General features: G+C 40.7%; 1 protein-coding gene across 1 annotated transcript in view; it reads right to left on the bottom strand.

The window, feature by feature from the left end:
- Positions 1-5881, bottom strand: part of pde5ab (phosphodiesterase 5A, cGMP-specific, b) — a 142767-nt gene extending 136886 nt beyond the window's left edge. The window contains exon 1 of the mRNA XM_031299827.2: positions 5586-5881. Coding sequence (XP_031155687.1) covers positions 5586-5590 — 5 coding nt within the window. The 5' untranslated portion in view covers positions 5591-5881. The remainder of the gene's footprint in view (positions 1-5585) is intronic.
- Positions 5882-14407: the final 8526 nt, after the last annotated feature.

Here is a 14407-nt window from a genome sequence, read left to right as displayed (position 1 = left end):
GTGATTGGTTTAAAGAAATGCCAATAAACCAGAGCATGTTTTTCTCCCATCCCAGAATGCTGTGTGGACTAGCCAGAACTTCCTCCGCAGCTCTGTGGAGGAAGGTCTGGCAATGCAAGACTAGGGGGGTTGAGATCTCCACATATCTTGCAAAAACGTTTGTTTTCACATTAAAGGGGTGGTTAAGAATTTTGGACATAGGACCTCATTTCCAAGTTAGTCAGTGTGTTATTTATCAGTGGAGACCGTTTTCAACACTTTTCATCCAGTCCTTCCAGTTGTATAACCATTTATTTATCCACTGATAAATAACACACTACCTAACTTGGAAATGAGGTCCTATGTCCAAAATTCTGAACCACCCCTTTAAGGGGAGAAAAATTATAACTGGGGTGTCTGAGTCGTCCCGGAGGAAATTTTGAGCATCAAATACTTCATTTCCTGCATTCTGGTGAATTTTTTTGCAACAATTTGTACCTTTTCTGCATCAAGTTATGGTGCAAATGTATTCATGTAAATATTATTATTATTAATTAATTAACCTGCTGTATTGTTCAAAACTTTCTGCAGATTCAAAACATTACACGTTTCGGGGTGTTTTTTTGTGGAATAATGCACATCTTAATAAATATTTGCTTGCCACAGCATTTAAACTCTTTGACTTTGTTACCGCGGCCAGTTTTGGTTGTTGGAGGGGTTGTAACCCCCCCATCCCCCCCGTTAATTATGCTTATGAGCCTGCCGTATGAGCTAAACGAAGCGTAGAACAGCATGTCCACATCTGTGCACCTCATCCGCCCTCTCTGCCTGGGTCACCATTTCTCTCCCATGTCTCATCTCATTATTTAAGGTTTATTTTTAACTAAGTATGGCTTGGAATAGCTCACATCCTGAAATGGAAATTTGGGATGAACACAATGGGAACTTGGCTCCATCACTGTCACCCCCAGAGGGAATAAGTGACTCATGTAACCTCAACTGAACGTACTGCAGCCACACCAAAAGAAGAGATGCGCAGGGGGGGAGGGGGGGGGATGTGAACCAAACAACAAAAACCAGATTTATGCCGACACTTTCCCATCTCCAAACATCACACAGTATATGTTCTTCTTTGATCTTACTTTTTTTTTTTTTTTTTCATTATGCAATTGTTGTTCCTGGAGTGATGAAAAGCACATGGCCTTTGCTTACATGTTCCCATTATAAAGTAATAACTTCCAAGCGGGACTCGCAGGCCTAATCCAAATCTAGCTGAAGAGCAGGGCCATTAATCAAACTGTAACACCCAAAAGGGTTTTTTCCCCCTGGAGCAAATATATCTCTCTATAAACAGACATGACTGTCCACAGTGTTTATATCCAATCAGGGGTTAGAAATGTAGCACAGCCTCAGTCGCTGCAGAGATAGTCTCACATTGCCAGACCTTTCTCTACAGCGCTGCGGAGGAGGGTCTGTCTAGTCCACACAGCATTCCAGGATGGGAGAAAAACGTGCTCTGGTTTATTGGCATTTCTTTAAACCAATCACAATTGTCTTGCAAAATAGCCTCGGGAAGGAACTTGTTTTGGTGGAACATGTACGTTCAAAAGTAGTTTTAGTTGTGCAGGAAAATCGCCTTCCTCTTTCTTTGTGTTGGCGTTCTAACCTCCGGTGGATTTCTGAGGACTATGGTTAACTGCTCCTCAGATCTCTGCAGGCTATCTGTCCAATCTGAGTTCTCTGTTGCACGACTAAAACAACTTTTGAACGTCCACATGTTCCACCAAAACAAGTTCCTTCCCGAGACTATTTTGCAGAGGCACCGTGGCTCCGTCCAGAGCTTAGCACCGCCCAAGACGATTGTGATTGGTTTAAAGAAATGCCAATACACCAGAGCACGTTTTTTTTGGGCTTTTCCGCCTTTAATTTGACAGGACAGCTAAGTGAGAAAGGGGGGAGAGAGAGAGAGAGAGAGAGAGAGAGAGAGTGAAGACATGCAGGAAATCGTCACAGGTCAGATTCGAACCCTGGACCTCGTCGAGGTATATGTGCGCCTACTCTACCCACTAAGCCAACCTGGCCACCAGAGAATGTTTTTCTCACATCCAGGAATGCTGTGTGGACTAGCCAGACCTTCCTCCGCAGCGCTGTGGAGGAGGGTCTGGAGATGTGAGACTAGTTTAGTTATAAGTCGTCATTTCTCTTGTTTGTGTTTCAATGTTTACATTGCTTTAGTTAGCCTAGCACTGAGCTGAAATAGAGTTGAATATTCAGCTCCACCCCTAATAGTCTCTTCATTAATTCACTCATCTACCAAAAGCCATTTGAATATTTCCAAATGCTTATCACTGCAAACATTGATATGTGTGGGATGAAAATTACATTTATTAATCACAAAGCATGTAATTTATTAGGTGATGTTTTGATTGCTTGACAGCCCTTCTATTCTCACATCCAGCAGACACCAAACAAAGGCTATAGCTACCACTGACAACAATCAAGCCACTTCCTCTATATTTTGTTTTTACATTCTACAATAATGTACAATAATAATACATTTGTAATCAAATAAAACTGCAAGAAAAATTCATATTGAGCAATTAAACACATGGTGGCTGTAAAAAATATTTTTTGACTCAATATGTTTAAAGTAGTGCTGTCAAACGATTAAAATATTTAATTAATGCGATTAATCGCATTAATGTCATAGTTATCTCACAATTAATCGCAATTAATCACACATTTTTATCTATTCTAAATGTCCCTAGATTTCTTTTTGTCCAATTAGTTTTTCTCATTTTAATGCTCTTATCAACATGGAAAAGTGGATCGGCTTGCTTTGTGCTTTTGTCGCCTGGCTTTGACGAGGGGGCGGAGAATTCGCATCTAGCTGTGTGCTTGGCCATCAAGCGGTATTTCAGACTGGATGTGCTGCGATGATAAAACAAGTGTCTGCGGCGTGCCTGTTGTTTTGTTTCCGCTCTAGCTAGATCCGGTGTGGTGTTGTAGTTTTTCTAACGTTACTAGTTGTTGCAACAGTATGTGAAAACTACAAAGTTTGCTAGGCCAAAAAGAACGTTAATCTCATGATAAAAAAAATTGACGCCGTTAAAATGGGTTTGCTTTAACGCCGTTAATAACGCTTTAACTGACAGCACTAGTTTAAAGTTGACTACTTTTAGGCCAGTAAATACAGAAAATACAGGATTGATTAGGGAACAGAAAATACTGTATATACCAGAACAGTTAAATCTGCACTCTGCACACGGTTTTTAAAATGAACAAATGATTAAAAGAAAATGAACTAAGCTGTGGACCTTTGGATGTCCACTTTGCTTCATTTCATACCACGGCTCCGAGCTAAACTACCCCGATGTGCTGCATCTCATCCACCTCCCACATCGTTTCAAACATCTGCAGATAAACATCTCTGAGCTGAAAAGAAAGCAAACAGATATTTCCTTTGTTAAGGAGGCCAGATTGCATAAGGAGGAAGGAGACCGGAGGAGAGAAGAAAGAGGCCTTATATAGTCAGAACAAAAACCTACTCGGGCTCAGGTAGCCAACAACTCTGGATGCTGATCTCTCCAAAGCTCACTGATAAGCCACTATAACTGATGAGCCAGGCCCGTAGACGGGGGGGGGGCAATAGGTCTGTGTTTTTTTGTTGTTGTTGTAATAAACAAGTGTCTTTTAAAATAACGACGGGCAATAATTTGAATCACCCTCAATTAAAAATGATCTCAACCAGAGATATTCAACAGGGGGTCCGGGGCCCCTAAGGGGCGTTACTGCAGGGGGCCACCAAATTATTGTTATTTTTTTGAACATTTTAAAAAAAATTAAAATGTCTCAACATGAATCCAACAAATTGTTAGCAAATATAAATCAGCCTAAATACTGGTCTATAGATAAGGTAGTCACTAAAGTAGCCATCCACAGATACAGTTCATCCTAAGATTTACTGTGCCACATGTATCTTTAACATATAACATAATTGATAAAATCATGCCAACAAATATTTTAATAGCTTAGTATTCTATGCACTAAAAAGGTATGTATAAAGGCCTTACGCTGCCCACACAATATTGTAGGCCCAGTTTAATATGTAACTTAATTGTATACAATATATGTAGTAGGGGGTCCCTGTCCCATCTCACTCTCAGTTAAGGGGTTCTTTGCTTAAAAAACGTTGAAGACCCCTGCTCTAAACCAAACCGAAGCCCTAGTCTGGTTCAAAGCACCACTTTTGTGAATGTGTTAACAGGCACGCGACAATCCATCGTCTAATGTATCAACAATCCACACAACTAACTTTATGCACTCATAACAAAATGTTTGAGGCGTGCGTGCATATGTTCGTGCGTGTGTTTGGACTACAAAAGGTGCTACATGATCTTTGTAAGCAATTTGACAACATTGTAGTAAATGTTTTCAGTGCATCAAAAAGCGTGCATGGTAAAATACCAGCAGACAAGCTAATCCAGCACAAATTAGTGCATAAAAAGTATGAAGTATTTGAAAGTGAAAAAAGCTCCAGTTTTTGAAAAAAGACCCCCCCCTCCCCTTCCACTAGGCTGGCTACGGGCCTGGATGAGCTCTTTTAGAAGAGAAGGGCAAAAATGTCAAGAATACTGAGCTCAGTGGGCCAGAACATGGGGAAGAAGTGAAAAACCCTGGTGTTCGTGTGAGCAAAGTTGTGTGAGAGAGAGAAAATATGATCTTGAAACTGAGTGACTCACAGGGGGGAGAAGCCAGAGAATACAAAAACACACATAATACAAGAAAACTGACCAGTCCACTAGCCAGATTTCTCCAAGTCTTCCCTTAGCTGACCTGGCCAATCAAGATAGTACATGCTCAATAAGGGGGGTCAAAGGTGAGGATTTCCAGGCTGTTTTGCTTTTGAGCTCTGTCCCCCAATTCCTGGAACCGGTTGAGATTCAGCCCACAAGCCCCATGACCTCTTTGGGTCTGATGTCGCACAACGCAGGACTTCTTTTGAAATGACGCAATGTGTTTATTTATGTCTCTGTCTCAGCAATGGCATGTGAAAAACCATCTATGGTTGTCAAAGTGGGAGAGTTGACACGCTCAGTCTCCAATTCATTTAATGAAGCCGTGCCACTGGAGGATAAATATTTCAGACACAAATAGAGGGGAAAACAAGCCTGCTTTGGAACTTTTTGCCATGACTTCAAATTCCCCTCGTGGCAATGAGACAGCAGTCCTCTTAAGTTGTGTTGTTTTTACATGCCAGCAACACTTTTCTTTCAGTGCAGTGCTCAGAAGGAATTACATTCAGATTGTTCCATTATGTAGTCAATTATAGTAACAGGTCTGCTCAAACAAAACACACACACACACACACACACACACACACAGAGTGGGCACTTTATTACAGTCCAGTATCACACACAAACTCTTCCTACTTCTTTAAAAAGAACAACACTTTCTAGTCTTCATCACTCTCCCTCACACACAGGAAACTTAAACACACACACACACACACACACACACACACACACATAGATAAACTCTACCATGCATAGTTGAGGTTGTGGCCTGTTTATTCAGCAGACCCCATACTGGAGTATCAAACTCACCCCATGGCGTTAGAAAGAAGTCCCTCTGGCTCTGCTGAGCAACCTCTGCAGCTTCAACATCCGCACCCATGCACATGCACTGATGGAGCCTAACGAGGGGGTTTCCTCTTCTGGTTTCTCCACTGTTTTTACCCCCCACCCTTCTTTCCCTGGCTTTAGCCGTATCCTTCTTTTGGAACTGGAGGGGAAAGTCAAAAAGTGTTAGAATAGAAAGTGAGTGAGTGCAGCAGAGAAAGGATGATAGTAATTACTCCCTGTGTTCCACACTAGGGACCTTACAAGCCTCCAGTGAGACACCACTCTCCCTCCAATCATCCCCCTTTTTTCCCTCCCTCCTTCTCCTCCTCCTCTCCAGCTTGGAGACTGTGCAGGCCTGCCTGAGAGGAGGCTGTCTGGACTGGGTAACCCCTGTTCCCCCACTGTCTTTCATTCTCCACATTTCACGATGCAGGGTTTTGGATACTTGGCAGAGCAGTCTTTCAGCTCTTCAGCTGCATTATTTTTCCAAGAATGGTGAGACAGTGTAGATGTGTTGTTGCATCCCAGGTGTACAACAGTCTCAAATGAGTTGACTAGACTGAAAACAAGGAGCAGTCTGGGGGCGCACCCTCAGGGAAAGGAAGGAGAACAAAACAAACAGTAGTTACCTTTAAGTTTTCCTAAGCTCACTGTAAAAACAAAACAATCATATTCTGACAGTAATTTATTGATATTTTCGTGTTTTAACCCTCCTGTTGTCCTCGGGTCAAATGTGACTCGTTTTTAAAGCATCTATATCAGAAATATGTTGTTTTTCTTTCAACCAAATTGCCCAAAAATATTATTGATGGTTCCATAAAACGCTCTTCCAAGGTACAATTAATGATCAATTCACTACTTTTATAGAATTTTGGGTGTTATATTTCATTTTATAGCATTTCTATAGTCTATGATCTCCATCAAAGTTTCTCTAATCTTAACTATTAGTCAGAATAATTCATAATTTCAGCTTTTAAAAAAAAAAAAAGTATAAACCATAGACTGTTAATATTAATGGACAAAGCATCCGGTTCAGCGAAGTGCTGCAAATGCGGAAGTTCCTTAAAGCTGCATTCTATCTGAATTCAAGTGACCCTCTTCTCACTTGATTTATTACCTCAGTAAACATTTTCATAATGAGTTTATGGTCTCAATCGCTAGTTTTAAGTCTTCTGCAACACAGAATGATGTTCATTTTTTGAATTATGGTCTTGTTGATTTTAAAATCTGCGATAAAGCAGGGGGTGTTTTAGGGCGTGGCTATGATGTGATTGACAGTGAAAGTGTGTAATGTAACGTAGAGTGTAAGCAGCTCCTCCCTCACTCCTCCCTCTCGTCTAAAATCGTCACATCCGCACCCAGGATGGCTGCGCCCGTAACGGCAAACTCGACGACCCGTAGCAGATCTCCACAAACCAATGGGTGACGTCACACATGCTCTGTCCATTAATATACAGTCTATGGTATAAACTAATAATCATATGAATGAGGTTTATTGACCATGAGTTGTCATGATAACTCCTGTTATGGTTTGACACTATAAATAAAATTGAACAGAATTTTACACACACACACACACACACACACACACACACACACACTGTCAGGGATAAAAGAATATGTTATTGATGTGCATACATTTACTCCTGCTTTCAAGTGTGTATATGTGTGTGTCTGGCCGAGGATGTGTGTGTGTGTGTGTGTGTGTGTGTGTGTGTGTGTGTGTGTGTGTGTGTGTGTGTGTGTGTGTGTGTGTGTGAGTGAGTGAGTGAGTGCGTGCATGAGTGCGTGTGGCCACCTGCTGCGATGGGGGGTACACTGTCTTTGTTCTCAGCAGATTAAAGCAGATGAAAAAAAAAGCTGCTTCAAAGGTCAGTGGAGGTTCAGACAGGATGGGAATAGAACCGACAACCACCTCTTTCAGCCCGGCTCCTTTCAGCTTTTTTACATATCCCCGGTACAGTCCAGTGTGTCTCTGTCAGATCTCCTTTGATTGGATCAGATTCACAGATCATCTTATGATAGCAAAATCTTTTCTCACTACTATCAGACATTTGGCGAATTCGCACAGCTGGAAAAATTAAACATGCAGGAGCAACTGCAACAGGCTGCATGCACGGTCAGTGCACGTGCACAGAACTATAATATATAATTTAGGTAATCAAATCCCTTTTTATTACTTTATACTTGTCAAGTGTGCTGTGCTCATCCATCTTCAGGTGGTTGGTTAACCGGACTGTGTCATAAATGCTGGCAGTCTGTCCCTGACTGCACGGTTCATTCTGACCACATGAGATTAGATTTGCATAAGAATATGGAATGAGACAGGAAATGAGACATACCGGCATGAAATAAAGTCACTGAAATGACTCCAAAAACAGCTATCAGACACTTCACACAAACAAATGAGTCCAAACACTATCTGGAGTGTACAACTAGTCTCAGGCTACTTGGAAATTGTAGGTATCCAATAATATCAGATGCCTTTTTCTGATGATACAAATTTCTCTAATGACCCAGTAAATCTGACCTGCGATACCTGTGATTTATCTAGCCTTCATCTAGTGATTTGAACCAATGAGCTTGGGTAGATATTCATGCGTAGTCATATGTTTGGGAGTGTAGCCTACAACATGCCTGTGCAAAAGCCACTCAGTTGTATTGTGTTAGGGGAATGTTTCTGACATGAGACTGAGGCCTGCTCTCTGGCCCCCTCTGCTGGAGGTTAGGTAACAGTGGGGGGGGGGGAGACACCACAGCGCTCTGTTGGCAGACAGGAACGTTGAGATTGGAAGATTCTGCAAAACTGGATAACGTTCATTGCCGATGTTTTTTAACGTTCCTGCCTTCTACAACATCTGTACATGGCAGCTGTGGTGTAGTTTAGGTTAAAGATGGTGCTTTTGGCAAATAGACGAGGGTTAACTATAGCAAGACCATTTAAACACCTAATACATGTCAGGGAATGATTGTGATAAGATAAAAACAGAATTGCAGGTCGGTGATGGAGCTCCTGCATGACAGTCAGAGATGTTACACACCCTTCCTTACGACACTCCTCTCTACATAAAGGACACACCTGTGCCTGAAATGGGCCAGTACTCAGCAGTACTGAGTCCACATGAGTCCCCTTACTTCATATTACCAAAAAAGGCTATATACAGTGGTGTAGTCTAATGTATTGTAATGGGTATACTGAACTGTATATTCATATTTGCCGGAATCTGCCTTTGGGGGAGGAGGGCCATATCATAGTGGGGGGGTCTGAGTGTCCTCTGCAGGGAAGTTTTGAGCATCAACGACTTCATTTCCTGTATTTGCATACACTTTCATGCACCAATTTACGGTGGGAGTACCTTTATTTAGCCTATGTGAAGAAGAAAAACACAGATGATGATTCAAAATATATCAAAATCATAATGGAAAGTAAACTTTTGATGAATTTGTGTTTGGTAGATTATTTCTCTGTGGTAACAATGCTTTTTGGCAATAAATCTTATACCGTTGGAAAGCCTGTTTAGTTCCCTTTCAAATGGTGCCCCATTTGTAAGGAACATGCATTTGTGGGATGAGCAGCAGCGGTGAGTATGTGGGTTGTGCCCATGAAAATTTTGCCAAATCTTCTCTGGCAATGCCAAACAGCTTATTCTGCCATTGACTTGTTTGGTGTTTGGTGGATTGGATGATTGAAGTTTGAAGAAACAAGACATATTGGCAATTTAACAATGTATTCATTTCACAAACAGGAGCCTCAGTAGCGTGTGGAAGAACCATACACAGCCACAACAGCCTGGCACCTCCTCCTCATGCTGGTCACCAGCCTGGTCACACACTGCTGTGGGATGGCATCCCATTCTTCAACCAGCATTTGTCGTAAGTCAGTCAACGTGGTTGTGTTGGTCACTCTGGCACGAACAGCACGCCCAAGCTGATCCCACAAGTGTTCAATGGGGTTGAGGTCAGGACTGCTGGCAGGCCATTCCATCCTATCGACTCCCACATTCTGGAGGTAGTCTCTGATAAACCCCGCCCTGTGGGGGCGAGCGTTGTCATCTTGGAGGATAGAGTTCAGTCCCAAAATGTGGAGATATGGGATTTTGGGGCACCATTTGAAAGGGAACTAAACAGGCTTTCCAACGGTATAAGATTTATTGCCAAAAAGCATTGTTACCACAGAGAAATAATCTACCAAACACAAATGTCCTTACTTTTTGTGCTACGTTTATGTTGTTGTGTGTCAATGGGCATTTTTGAGTGGGTATACAGAAATCCTGGAGCTTTATTAGTGGGTATATTGCGTATACCTACGTATCACACTACACCACTGGCTATATATCATGATTTATTGGGGGGAAAAGCAATTATTTATAAAATCAGACATTCAACAGCCTCATATAGCCCGAATGGAATATTCCATTGTTTCATAACAAAACTTTGGGACACTGCGAGGTTTCGACTGTGAGATTGAGTCAGATTGAATCGTTGAATAGTCAACTACTTGAGGTCACCCATGCAAGACATGCGTATGTATAAATGAATCCAAGACACGTGCTATGATCATGTCATGGAACTGCTGCACTAGGGTACAGGGCCCACAACATAAAAGGTCACCAGCTAACGAAATCATTATGGTCATTGGTTCTTATACTACTTTAGTCTATATCGACGACGTTTCATTTCCGGGATTGTTCAGGTGCCGCTGGAAATATCGCCGACTAAAACAACCTTTGAACGTACACATGTTCCACCAAAACAAGTTCCTTCCTGAGACTATTTTGCGGAGGCACCGTGGCTCTGTCCGGCGCTTAGCGCTGCCCAAGACGATTGTGATTGGTTTAAAGAAATGCCAATAAAACAGAGCACATTTTTCTCCCATCCCGGAATGCTGTGTGGACTAGACAGACCCTCCTCCGAAGCGCTGTGGAGGAAGGTCTGGCAATGCGAGACTACTTGTACTTCAAATATTTAATTTAAGGTACATTTTTAACACTCTCAGCAGATTAAAGCAGATGAAAAACAGCTGCTTCAAAGGTCAGTGAAGGTTCAGACAGGATGGGAATAGAACCGACAACCACCTCTTTCAGCCCGGCTCCTTTCAGCTTTTTTACATACAGTTCAGTGGGGGGGAAACAGCTGCTCTCTTTGACCCATCCTCTTTAATAACCTGTATGGAGCCGCTCCACACACTGAAGGTGTGATGTGTCTCTGTCACGTCTACTTTGATTGCAACAGGCTGTATGCTCGGTCGGTGCATATGCATAGAACTATAAAAATATAATTTCGGTAACTTTTTTTTCTTAACACATGCTTTTTAGGCTGAGGTTTTCATTCTTTTGTAAATACAAAAAATGTAAAACACAGTTGAATGTTTTCTTAATGCCTGTGAAGGAAATTATAAAAACCATAATAGTATAAAAAAAAAAAACAGAGCTCCAGAGCACCAGCACACAGAAACGTTTCTAGCCTGTAAGGCAGCGTTTGAGGCACTGCATGGCGTTTTCTCCTTTGGAACTTTGTGATATTTCTTGCACATTGGGCCACTCTAGAGCAGTGGTTCTCAACCTTTTTGAGTCATGACCCCCCCAGAATAATAAGGTTGGTGTTCGCAATCCCCCTAACCCCTCGACAACAACAAAGAGAGCTGCAAAACGCTGTAAACAGCTGTTTCTACACGCCTCCCCCTGCTGATTTTGAGTGATTTTTGTGAATGCTCTGATTAATACATGTAAACAAATAATGCTTTAAAGTGCTCATATTATGCTTTTTGGCTTTTTCCCTTTCCTTTATTGTGTTATATATCTTTTTGTGCATGTTATAGGTTTACAAAGTGAAAAAGCCCAAAGTCCACCCCAAAGGGACTTACCATCTCCAACAGAAAACACTGTTCACAAACTGCTCCAAACAGCTCTATTGTAGTCCAGCCTTTACTTCAGAGACAAACGTGGTCACTTTGTAACACACGTTATAATGCTCACCTAGCTGCTAGCATGGCACGCCCTCATACTCTGCTTCTGACTGGCTAGTAGTCCTTACCTAGCTACTGTAAGGCCACGCCCTCATACTCTGCAACTGACTAGCTAGCAGTACTTATTGCGCATGTGCGACTCCCAACAAAGATGGAACAGAAGTGAGATGTCTCACTCTGTAGCTAAAACAGAGAGCTCAACACACAGGGTGAAAAGAGGAGCTGCAGCAATGTGCAGTACAACAAATATATGGTGTTTTTTGAAAATTAAACCACATAAACCTATTCTGATATAACTTCTAAATACAATTATGAACCTGAAAATGAGCATAATATGAGCACTTTAATTACAGTTTAGTTTTAGTTTTAGTTTTAGCAGCTAGCACCTAGCCTTGTCCAATGTGCTCCAGGCTCTGTGGATTTTTGATGTGTTTGTATGTGTGTATTCCTGGACCTCCTGATTTACAAATGAAGCTCTGAATATACCACATGAAATGTATCAAACTCACACAGTAATGTATAAACCATTCCCCAATCTAGAATATTTATTTCATTTTTTTCTCCCCAACCATCTGGCAATCCCTGGAAATTATCTCTTGACCCCCTTGCATATGACAAGACATAACATCATAAAGGTCATAGTATGTCACAGCAATGTGCAGAATTTGTTCATCAAAATGGCAATTTCATATCTGATTATCTGACATGAAATCTAAAATTGGGCTCTTGTTCATTATCAACATCTGGAATGATGATTAATCACTGACTGATGTTTTATTTTATTACATTATCAATTTAATGACAGAGTATTCATTCATTTTGGTTTGACTATATCATAAGGTAGCAAAAGAATGGATACAATTGTTAGTGTGTGCGCACTTTCTCCTTCCATTCATGATATACCTGCATTACAGCCTTCCACTTTGGTCTGTTGTTTTGATGTGTGAATATATAGTGCATTGGACCTGAGAGATTTCATCTTCTATCTCATGAGAGTGTTACCCTGCTCTCCGTCTCTCCGGGCTCATTTCCATTTCACAGAGAGGAAGGCTGACCGATCCGGATCTTTCTCTGCCTGCTTAACATTTGAATCTCCCATCAGTGCTCAGCTTCTCTCACCTTATCGACAGAGTTTCCTGATTTAGTTTTCCTCCTGATTTCTTATTATTGTCTCCCTTGGTGTTCTTTCCTACTTTATTTTTCTCTTGATTCGTTTGATTTCCCAAAACCTCAAAGCTGTTCCGAGTACGTGTCACAATTTTGATGACTTCAGTAACTTGTGTGATGACTAATCACTGCTCTGTGTGATGACTAATCACTGCTCTGTGTGATGACTGCTCTGTGTGATGACTAATCACTGCTGTTAAAAACAGCGCGGATGGATTTTTTGGCCGTGAAGTGGCAGTGGAACAAGCTGAAAACACAACACTGACCTATGTTCACGTTATAAAGTTGTTACAGGGAAGTGGTGCACATCCAGCTGACACAGAGCAACATTAGGATTCATTTCAATTTAGAACATTAAATAAAAACTATTTCATATGCAAAGCACAGCTGCTGGACAGAGGTGCTATACTGTATAAAGAAACATTGCCTGAAAACAACCTGTACAGAACTAAAGCAGTATGTGTTGTTTAGTCTCTGAGAAAACATGATTTAATGCTTTGCTATTTGCCTCCTTTTTGGCAAATTCAAAAATGATATTGACTTGAGATAGGCCTAATGTGATATACTGAAACTCTGTCCATCTGTTCTGGAAATGTATATATACCCACAAACTGTGGCAAGATATGTGTAGATTTGTTTTGGATAATAGTACCTGTTACTTTGAACTTTTACTGAAAAATTTAATATTTGGTTTTGTCAGATACAATACTATATATGAGAAAGAATATTTTCTTATCAATCTCATAATATTCTTTACAAAGTTTTACAATTAACTTTACAATAAAATGTTTCATCATTTAAATAATATTTTATCTAAAGGTTCCTTCAGGGAACGTTCCCTGAAGGTTTTTTATTTATTTATTTTTTTAAACCTTTAGAGAACCTCCAAGGAACGTTCTCTGGAGGTTCTCTAAAGGTTCTCTGAATGTCTTTTAAAAAACACTCTGGGAATGTTCCCTAAACATTCTTTTACGGTTTCTTTTTTTAAAATAACCTTTAGAGAACCTTAAGGTATTTTTTCTCAAAAATCTGAAAGCACAGAGGGCATTGAGCATCATACTGTATTGTAATTGTTTTTTATTAACAGGGTCAGTGATGTTTTAAAAAGCCTTTGAAAAAAAAAGAAGAGGAGGAGGAGGATAGATGATGACAGTGCTAAAGAAGAGATCACTGCAAGTCATATCTTCAATGAAAAATAATAAACATAAATACAGAACAGAACTACATTACTCCTTTGAAAGAGTTTATCAGTTGGTTGGTTTACTGTTTATTTACATGGAGTCTGGTGGGTTTAGCGAATGCAATTCCGCGGATGTTTTTATGTTAAAAAAAAGGATCTTACTCTTTAATAGAAAGGTCGACCTCTTTAGAAATCCTTTCCATAATGTTGTCAGACATTTAGAATAATAATCTGAGTCTGTCAGTGGCAAAACGAGCACTTTTGTGAAGGTAAATAAGCTGGACAACTGCCCTATTAACTTTGTAACAACATTGTAGCTTGTTTCTCTGCTGCCGACTGCAGCAATCTCTCTTAATACTGGACCAATGTCAAAGATTGTTGTTCCCATCAGTCACTTAGACACAAACACATAGGAACATAGGGTTGAAAAAAAAACGGTAGTTACCCTTTAATATAATGATTTAAAGTTTGAGATTTGACATAACTGAACAA

Source organism: Sander lucioperca, chromosome 17 (assembly GCF_008315115.2).
Source record: "Sander lucioperca isolate FBNREF2018 chromosome 17, SLUC_FBN_1.2, whole genome shotgun sequence".
Classification (NCBI taxonomy): Eukaryota; Metazoa; Chordata; class Actinopteri; order Perciformes; family Percidae; genus Sander; species Sander lucioperca.
The sequence above is the reverse complement of the archived record's forward strand: the minus strand, read 5'-3'. Positions and strand labels throughout refer to the sequence as shown.